General features: G+C 56.3%; 1 protein-coding gene across 1 annotated transcript in view; it reads right to left on the bottom strand.

Annotated features, from left to right (window-relative positions):
• LOC125041779 (protein dachsous-like) overlaps positions 1–10,000 on the bottom strand; it is a 24,641-nt gene that overhangs the window by 1,499 nt on the left and 13,142 nt on the right. The window contains exons 15-22 of the mRNA XM_047637107.1: positions 9,898–10,000; positions 8,869–8,997; positions 6,461–8,349; positions 6,104–6,352; positions 5,121–5,989; positions 4,663–4,994; positions 3,967–4,235; positions 1–3,768 (exon numbers count right to left, since the gene is read on the bottom strand). The exon at positions 1–3,768 is cut by the window's left edge and continues 1,499 nt beyond it; the exon at positions 9,898–10,000 is cut by the window's right edge and continues 115 nt beyond it. Coding sequence (XP_047493063.1) covers positions 1,215–3,768; positions 3,967–4,235; positions 4,663–4,994; positions 5,121–5,989; positions 6,104–6,352; positions 6,461–8,349; positions 8,869–8,997; positions 9,898–10,000 — 6,394 coding nt within the window. The 3' untranslated portion in view covers positions 1–1,214. The remainder of the gene's footprint in view (positions 3,769–3,966; positions 4,236–4,662; positions 4,995–5,120; positions 5,990–6,103; positions 6,353–6,460; positions 8,350–8,868; positions 8,998–9,897) is intronic.

Genomic DNA, 10,000 nt, shown 5'->3' with positions numbered 1-10,000 from the left:
GAAAAGGGAAAATACAGGTCAGTTTAGCAGGTGTTAGCGCGAGCGAAGGGCGGGCGCGGCGGGCACCTCGACACGCCCCTCGCCCTCATTTCCGGGACGAAGCCTGGTCGTGGGCGTGGCATCTTTCGTGGCACTTCTGGCTCTCTCGCGGCTGGGGTCATTGCTGCGTTCGGAAAGGTCACTGTCCCTAGTTTCACTTCAAGCACTGTCATACAAACACACGGAGTGCATGGACACTCGGACTGCCAAGGGGCCCGGAGGCACTCGCACGAACGGCGCCGCCAGTCTTGGCTCCTACGTGCCCGGCGCCCACGTGCTCTCGCCGTGCACCAGTTCCAAGTCTTTTTCGTAAACCACTGTATAAACATGTGCATTTGGATATGTGTGTGTGGACTGATTGTGTGTATGCATAATATATGTATGTATATGTATGTGTATGTATGTGAATACGTTTAATTATATGAGTATATGTATGTGTATATGTATATAAATGTGGATGTGTTTATGTTCAAGTGTATTTGTATGTAGTATGTAAATATACACATATACGCACACTTTCCGCACCTTGGTAAGCGTGAGAAGCACTGGCTGAGAACTCGAGGAGTGTGTCCTGATATGCTCGATCCGATTCTCACTTAGCACTTGCTACAAAACGCACCGCATTGCATGTTGCACCATCTGTGGCAGTAACTCACCCTCCATGACATCTACTAAGTGTGGTTTTCACTGCGTATGTCCTAAATATGCAATTCTATATATACAGGTCCTTGCCTTGTCTACAGCCTCCGATACTGTACACTGTCAGTCATTTGCACATCAATACATCTTAACAACACATATAATATTCCGGTAGCCATTTTTTCTGTGTATCAACACCGGCAACCATTTTCCCTGGCTAGAGACTCAGTCTCTCCTGCGGGTGTAACTCTCGACGCTTTGTCTCGTCCGATGCCAGTTTTGATTCAAACACTAAATATTCACAAATATACAAAACATCGCGCATCATTCGATTAAAGACATTTGGCAACGTTACACCCTTGAGTATATCACATCTGCAATGGGCCGCTCGAGTTCCACTTGCGTCGAGGCGGCGACCCGCACGGAACACGACCACCGTTCTTAGCCATTCACGCCGAAGGAGAGGGTGACTGCTGATAATGATGATGGTGGTGGTGATGGTGGCGTTGGTGTTGGAGCAGAGGGTATAGTGACGGCTATATCCTGAGCTCGGTCTCCGAGCCCGACGAAGCGCCGGCCATGAGTCCCGCCGGCCCCGGCCGCTGCCCCACCGGCCGCCCGTGGTGAGGCGTCGACGTGGCGGAGGTCTGGGCGACGGCGGCGGCGGCGGTGGACGTCGCGTGGGTGACGCTGCCCGGCGTCATGAGCGGGGAGATGGAGGGGGAGCGCGTGGCCAGGGGGGAGAGGGAGGGGCTGAATGAGGGCGACATGGCTGGGGAGGTGAAGGACGATTCGTGGCTGATGGGGGAGCGAGGCAGCGAGGGCAGAGTCATCTGACTAGTTCGCACCGAGCTGAGGGCGACCGGGGCGATGGAGCGGGGCGCGACGCTCGTCAGCAGAGGCGGCGGGATCGTCTTCACCTGAGGGTTCAACGTCTTTTTCATGGGCTCGCGGCTGTAGTTGGGCGCTGAGTCGTCCTTGAGGCGAGCGATCTCCGAGAAGACGTGGGCGAGCGGCTGATACTGCGGCCCCCAGTCCAGCAGGTAGTCCCAGTTGTAGGAGCCCTGGAGCTCCTCCTCGCTGTGCACGATGGAGCTGAGGGAGCCCGTCATGGAGGGCTGGCTCTCGTCGCCGAAGCCGAAGGCTCTCGTGCCGTCCATGATGGAGGACTCCTCCTCGGGCGTGACCTCGTTCAGCTTGGCGTAGATGAGGTTGCTGATGTCCATGCCGTCCGCCTCGCCTCCGCCCTCGTCGTCGAACATGTGCATGCTCTCCATGGAGTGCGCCAGGTCCTGCGAGCCCTTGGTCGACTCGCTCTTGGTCGTGTCGATGCCGAGCCTCGCGAGGTATTCCTGAGTGTTGTGCACGGACACGTCGCTCATGTTGTCGTCGTCGCGGATCCCTGAGTCGGGCAGGCCCAGGCGCTCCCGCAGCTTCTGCTGCTGGATCAGCGGCCCCTCGTTGATCATGCGGATCTCCTCGTCCTCCACGTCCTCGTTGTCGTCAGCGCTGCCCCGGCCGCTGCTGGCGCTCTGGCTCTGCTCGCTCATCTCGGAGGTCGTGTTGCCGTGGTGGTGGCTGCGCTCGCCGTGGTGGTCGTAGTGCGGCAGGTCGTTGTAGCGGGGCGGGTACTGAGACAGATCAGCGGGCGCCGTGGGAGGAGGCCGGATGTCGATGGTGTCGAAGGAGGTGTCGAACTGGTCGGTCATGGCCGGCTTCCTGGCACGCAGGTTGCGGCGGTACAGGAAGAGGAAAGCGCCGCCGAATATGAGCACCAGGAAGATGAGGGCGATGAGGAGGCCGATGGCCCAGGTGGCCAGCCCGCCCGAGTCTTGGCCTCCTGTGACGGCCGGAGTGGTGGTGTTCCACGTGCCGTTCCTGCCGCCCACGCTGACCTCGGCCTCGGCCACAGCCTGCAGCGACCCCACCAGGCCCGACGTCGCCACGATCTTCAGGCGAGTGAGGCCTTCGTCGCGGCCTCCGACGCGGCGCACCGTGATCTCTCCGGACGTCCTGTTGATCTTGTAGGTCTGCGAAGAGGTATGGAACGAGTAGAAGACGCGGCCGTCTGGCCCTTCGTCCTTGTCCGTGGCCTCCACGCGGCCCACGACGGCGCCCGCCTCCAGGTTGGTGGGGATGGCGAAGTTGTAGTTGCGCTCCAGGAACTCGGGCGCGAACTCGTCCTTGCTCTCGACGTTGACCTGCACCATGACGACCGCCGACTTGCCGCCGGCGTCCACGGCGCGAAGCATGAACGAGTAGACCTGCTTGGCCTCGTAGTCGAACACCGCCTGGGTGACCACGACGCCCGTCTTGTGGTTCACGCTGAACTTGTCCATGTCCTTCCCTTCCGGGATGGAATAGTTGACGGCCCCGTACTGCCCCCTGTCTGCGTCGTTGGCGTGAGCCGTGAAGACGGTGGTGCCGACGGGGGCGTTCTCCTCCACGAACTCGAGATACTTGTCCACGGGGAACTGTGGGGCATTGTCATTCTCGTCGAAGAGGGTGATGTTGACCGTGGCGAGGGTGGACAGAGGGTGGTGGCGGTTGCTGTCGGTCGCCCTGACGATGAACCTGTACTCGGGCACTTCATCGAAGTCCAGCGACTCCCGGAGAATGATGAGGCCGGTGTCGGGGTCAAGGGCGAAGACCTGGTGGTCGTTGCCCGAGGTAATGTCGTAATGAATTCTGGCGTTGTCTCCGGCGTCGTCGTCGGTGGCCAGAACCTGCAGGATGGAGGCGCCGACGCCGAGGGACTCGCTCACGACGGCGCTGTACACGCTCTGGTTGAAGACGGGCGCGTGGTCGTTCACGTCGCCCACGGTGATGATGACCTCGGCGGTGGCGTTGCGGGCGGGGTGGCCGCGGTCGGTGGCCAGCGTCACCAGCCGGAACTGCGCGTGCTGCTCGCGGTCCAGGCGCTTCACCAGCAGGATCTTGCCGGTGTTGCTCGTGATCTGGAAGGCGTTGAGCTCGTTGCCGCCTACGATCTTGTAGTCGATGTTCCGGTTGAGGCGAGACTCGTCCATGTCGGAGGCCGAGACGCGGGTGACGATGTGGCCGCGGGGAGCGTTCTCGCTGACGTTGGCCCTGCCGGAAGAAGGGAAATCAACATCCGTAACATACAGAAACATGTGTACACAAACACTCATTCACAAAGACACAGATGCACGCACACACACACACACACACACACACACACACACACACACACACACACTCTCGCTCTGTACGCCTACGGAAATCACATAATCTACGAAAGCCAAGGAAACGCCAAATAATCCTTACGTGTACACTTCTCGCGAGAACTTGGGCGCGTTGTCGTTGACGTCAGTGACCTGGATCCTGACGGCGGCCACGGCGGCGAGCGAAGGGCGTCCGCCGTCCCTCGCCGTCACCACGAGCTGGATCACGGGCTGCCGGGGGTTGTAGTGCACCGAGGAGTTGGTGTAGATGACGCCGGTGCGCTCGCTGATGTAGAAGCCGCCGTCGGAGGCCGTGCCCAGGCTGTAGGTCACGCGGGCGTTGATGCCTGCGTCGGCGTCGGTGGCGTTCACCTGCGGGGGGAGGGCGGCGCCAGGTTCAGTCAAGGGGAGTCAGTGTGAATGCACTATGGTTTTAATAATGTTTAAAGTATATAACTGTAGTATTATTACTTCTTGAGCGTACACTCGTCACCACGGCACATTTCTTTTATCTTGACAGGATTTAATTCCTTAAGAAAATGCTCCGTAACTGTTACAGTGTTTCTGATTTCGGATTTTTTGTTGACAAATAAAATCCAATGTTTCAGTTAAAACTAGTCCAATTGTATAATACTTAACAATAATGATTATTGTGTTAACTGCCTCGGTTATCTTAGCTTTACCATACAAAACTTGAGTAAATATCGATCGGTGATCGGTATTTCAGCAACGTACATATCAGCTTGTCAATTCTTAGGATTACTATTTCAATGCGGTTCTTTCTCTGCCCACAACTTACCCTGATGACGGAGGTTCCTGAAGCAGAGAGCTCGGGCAGCTCTACCTGGTACGCCTGCTGCGTGAAAACTGGCGTGTTGTCGTTCTCATCGACGACCTGAACCGTGATGGACGTGGTGGCCACGTGGGCGGTGTCGGACGCCTCCACCTGCAGCATGTACTCCGCCCGCGCCTCGTGGTCCAGCGGCGCCGCCAGGGTGATTTTGCCGCTGAACTTGTCGATGCTGAACATGTTGTGCGGATTGCCGTCCGTCGCGAAGTTGTACGTGATCGCGGGGTTCGTGTCCACGTCGTTGGCCGTGATGGTGGTGATCACGGTGCCCACTTCGGATCCTGGAACGAGGGAGGGAAACGGTTACATGGTTAGACTTACATTTAGACTTACACTCTACATTCCGCTTTTCATGTTAACTATATCTCGAATAAAGTGAATAATGCAAAGCTGAGTCAGCTGCTCACCTTCTGACACCTGGACGATCGAGTGCGGCGGGAAGGTGGGCTGGTTGTCATTCGCATCCACGATGTTGATTCTGAGGGTGCAGATTCCCGTCAGCTGCGGCGCGCCCTCGTCCGTGGCGATGATGGTCAGCTTGTAGGCGTCGCGGATTTCGCGGTCCAGCACGATATTCGTTTTGACGATGCCCGAGAACGGAGGGTCGATGACGAAGGCGTTGTCGTGGTTGCCGTCGACGATGTGGTAGACAATGTTCGCGTTCGCGCCCGTGTCGTCGTCTGTGGCCGAGACCTGCATGACGTAGGCGCCCTTGTTGTATCCCTCCCACACCGAGGAGATGTACTGGTCCTGCGTGAAGCGTGGCCTGTTGTCGTTGACGTCGACCAGGGTGATCCAGACACTCGTGTACGCGTAGAGGGGGACCTCGCTCTCCGCTCGCGCCACCACGATCAGCCTCATCTTCGGCAACGTTTCGTAGTCAAGGCGCTCCGGGTTCCTCACTCGGATCAGGCCATTGTTGCTGTTGATGTCGAATATGTTTTCCTCGTTGCTGGAGCCGAAGCTGTACGTGATCCTGGGGAGGCGGGCGTCGGTGCGGTACACCCCGACCTGAATTACATCCGTGCCTGCCGGAGCGTTCTCGTCCAGCTCCACGGAATAGTTTGAGCTGCGGAATTTGAGCGTCGTCGCCGAGGCATTGCCCACGCGGATTTCCACCAAACCCGTTGACGACTGAAACGGCGTCCCGCGGTCCCTGGCAATGACCTCCAGGTGGAAGAGATCCCCGCTCTCAAGCCCCAGCTGGCTCGTGGCGGTGACGATGCCGGTCTCGGGGTTAATTCGGAACTTGTTATTCTCCGACTTGTTGACCAAGCTGCAGGGATAATATGGTTATTATCATTATGATTATACTGTTTTGGTGGGATAGCATGTTATGTTTAAACAAGAAAAGGTAAACAGAAATGCGGAAGAAAAGGCAGACACATACCTGAAGAAAATATCTGCATTTACTCCTTCGTCCTTGTCGGAGGCGGTGACTTGAATCAGCTGGTTGCCGGGGTGGTAGTAGCCCGGGACGTCCACCGTGAACGGATACAAGCTAAACACGGGCTTGTTATCGTTCACGTCCGTGATTGTGATCTGGACCTGCGTTTTCTCTGAGCGAGAGTCGTACCGCCCCCCGTCGGTGGCTCTCACCTCGAACGTGTACACACTTTTCTTCTCGCGATCGAAGGTTCTGTTGGGAATTGGAGTTAAAAATTAGGAAATATAGGTTACAAAAAGGTAGTTTGGCCATGTATGATGAAAATAATTGTAGCAAGAAACCAGAGAGCGAGCGCCTTACCCAGCCGTCGTGATGACGCCAGTTTCGTTGTCGATCTTGAAGAGCCACTGCGTCTCGTTGCTGAGCGAGTACGTTATCCGCGCGTTCTCCCCGTGGTCCTCGTCCGTGGCTCGCACCGTCAGAACGGTCGTCCCCGGCGGCGCGTCCTCCGGCAGCGACGCCGTGTACCGATTCTGCGAGAACTTGGGGTCGTTGTCGTTCTGGTCCTCCACCGTGATGGTGATGTTGCAGATGCCCCGCAGCGGCGAGGAGGCGCGGTCCTCGGCGGTGATCACCAGGAAGTACTTGGCGTTGGCCTCGCGGTCCAGCGGCCGCGACGACAGCTGGCCCGTGTACGAGCCGATGCTGAACTTGTTGTTGATGTTGCCGTCGGTGATGGAGTACCTGACGCGGCCGTTGGAGCCGGCGTCCCTGTCGGTGGCCAGGACGGTGTGGATGACGGAGAGGTCGGTGTTCTCGGGGACGCGCAGCGGGTAGCAGGAGTCGCGGAACTCGGGCGCGTGGTCGTTGACGTCCGTGAGCGTGACGAGGACCGACGCCGTGTCGTACTGCGCCGGGAAGGAGCCGTCGCGCACGTAGATGGTCAGCGTGTACTGGTCCTTCTCCTCGCGGTCCAGCGTCGCCACCGTGTGGATCTCGCCGGTGCCGGGGTTGATGCGGAACTTGTTGTCGCCGATGCCGGCCGGGATGATGTAGGTGAGGTTGCTGTTGGTGCCGTAGTCGCGGTCGGTGGCCGTGACGCGGATGACGGACGTGCCCGGGGGCGCGCCCTCCGACACGTTGGCCTTGTACACCGGCTGGCTGAACTTGGGCGGGTTGTCGTTCACGTCCTCGATGAACACCTCGATGACCTGCATGGCGGAGCGCGGCGGCTGGCCGTGGTCGCTGGCGGTCACGTTGAGGCGGTACTGCGTGGCGCGCTCGCGGTCCAGCGCCTTGACGATGGTCAGCACGCCCGTCTCGTAGTCGAGGGCGAAGCTGCCGTCCTCGTTGCCGGACGTGATGATGTACGTGACGCGGCCGTTGTCGAGCGAGTCCTCGTCCGTGGCGATGACGTGCAGCACGGGGTAGCCACGGGGCTCGTCCTCCATGATGTCGATGCGGCCGCGCGACACGAACTTGGGCGAGTTGTCGTTGTAGTCCTCAATGAGGATGCGCGCCGTCACGGAGGCCTGGCGCCGCTTGGTCTCGTCGCGCGGCTGGTCGGACGCCGTGACCACCAGCGTGAACTCGAGGTGCTCCTCGTAGTCCAGCGGCGCCATGAGCGTTAGCATACCCGTCGTCGCGTCCAGCTTGAACACCTTCTTCGGCGACTGCTGCGTGAGCGCATACTGCAGGTAGCCGTTGTCGCCCGAGTCGAGGTCGGTAGCGGTGAAGTTCCAGACGGGCGTGCCGATGGCGGTGTTCTCGCTGATCGAGAAGATGATCGGGTCGTCCTTGAACACGGGCGACTGGTCGTTCTCGTCCAGGACCTCGATCTTCACGTTGATGATGGAGCTCTGCGGGTTGGTGGAGGACGCGTCTACGGCCTTCACCTGCAGCATGTACTCGGCCGTGAGCTCGAAGTCCACCTCCCTGGCCGTGAACACCTGCCCCGTCGTCTTGTTGATGTCGAACGTGCCGAAGGTGTTGCCCGACAGGATCGTGTAGGTGACGCGGCCGTTCTCGCTGGCGTCGCGATCTACGGCGATGACGGAGCCCACCTCTTCGCCCACGTCCACCCCTTCCTTTACCCGGAAGGTCATGGACGACGCCGGGAAGGTCGGACGATTGTCGTTCAGGTCCAGCACCTCGATCTGGATCAGCTTGGTGACGTTCCTCGGCGGGTTGCCCTGGTCGCTCGCCATCACCACCACGCGGTACTCCTGCTTCGCCTCGTGGTCCAGCACCTGCGGCCGAGACGAGCAGATCGTTGGGGTCAGGGAACAGGTGGAATCAAAAGCCTAAAGGTATTACATAATCTTTTCTTTCATCGGTCTTAACCCCGAACTTAGAGAGAGAGAGAGAGCGAGAGAGAGAGAGAGAGAGAGAGAGAGAGAGAGAGAGAGAGAGAGAGAGAGAGAGAGAGAGAGAGAGAGAGAGAGAGAGAGAAAGAGAGAGAGAAAGAGAGATATAAAAAGAGAGATAAAGAGAGAGAGAAAGAGAGAGAGAAGAGAGAGAAGAGAGGAAGGGAGGGAGGGAGGGAGGGAGGTAGAGAGGGGGGAGAGAAGGAGAGAGAGAGAGAGAGAGAGAGAGAGAGAGAGAGAGAGAGAGAGAGAGAGAGAGAGAGAGAGAGAGAGAGAGAGAGAGAGAGAGAGAGAGAAAGAGAGACATAAACACAAGCAAAGAAAGACAGAAACACAGAAGAAAACAAAACAAACCAAAAAACATCGCATCTCATCACCACAGACAAACACGATGCCACTGACCTTGGTGGTGGTGATGATGCCCGTCGTGGGGTTTATAGTGAAGGCAGAATCGTCATCAGACTCGTCATTGGTGATGAAGGAATAGGTAATAGACGCATTATTGCCTTCGTCCCGGTCGGTGGCTCGAACCTGCGTCACGTAAAGGGAGGGGGGGGGGGGGGTTAGTTCATTGTAATAAATAGAATGGCGATCGGAGTAATAGTGGTAAGTGTTGGGTGTGGGTTGTAGGAGGGATCATGGTGGCTGTTGTAGTAGTTGTGGTAGTAATCGTGGTTGTTGTCATAGTACTAGTAGTAGTAGTAGTAGTAATAACAGTAGTGATAGCAGTAGTTATGGTGGTAGTAGTAATAATAATAATAATAATAATAATAATAATAATAATAATAATAATAGTAATAGTAGTTGTAGTAGTAGTAGTAGTTGTTGTTGTTGGAATAGTTGTAATAATAGTAGGAGTAATGACATTAGTAGCGGTATTAGTGGTGGTAATAGTAGTGGTAGTAGTAGTGTGATGGTCGTGGTGGTTGTGGTGGTAGTAATAGTAGTGGTAGTAGAAGTAATGTTAGTTGTGGTAGCAGTGGTAGTAATGGCAGTAGTAGTGTTGTAGTAGCAGTAGTAACAAGTGTAGCAGCGATGATAATGATAAACCGGTTATAGTAATAATGATCAAGGTGATGATGACCTTCAGAAAAGTATTTAAGATTTCAATAATGATACTAATGATGATAATGATACGGGCGATGACGATAATAAAAATGATGAAAATGATGATGATGATACTATTATTTCTACTATGAATAGGAGTAACAACAATAACAATAACAGTAGCAGTGATAATATCAACAATGATTGCAAGGCCAATAATATCAAGACAAATAATAATAATTGCACTTGCAATACTAGCCAGCCAGTTGTTACTACTGCCACTTCTACAGATAATTATTACGTACACAATAACAAAGTCGACGAATGCCATTATATCACTCATTGTCTTTCATCAGCTTCGACCCCAGTGGCCGCAGCACTCACCTGCAGGACCTCGGTGCCGGCGGGCTGCTCCTCCCTCACGCTGACGGAGGGCTCCCTGGGCTCGATGAAGGTGGGCGAGTTGTCGTTGACGTCGGTGACCAGG

Source organism: Penaeus chinensis, chromosome 1, assembly GCF_019202785.1.
Source record: "Penaeus chinensis breed Huanghai No. 1 chromosome 1, ASM1920278v2, whole genome shotgun sequence".
NCBI lineage: Eukaryota > Metazoa > Arthropoda > Malacostraca > Decapoda > Penaeidae > Penaeus > Penaeus chinensis.
This window is presented reverse-complemented; position numbering and strand designations above follow the sequence as displayed.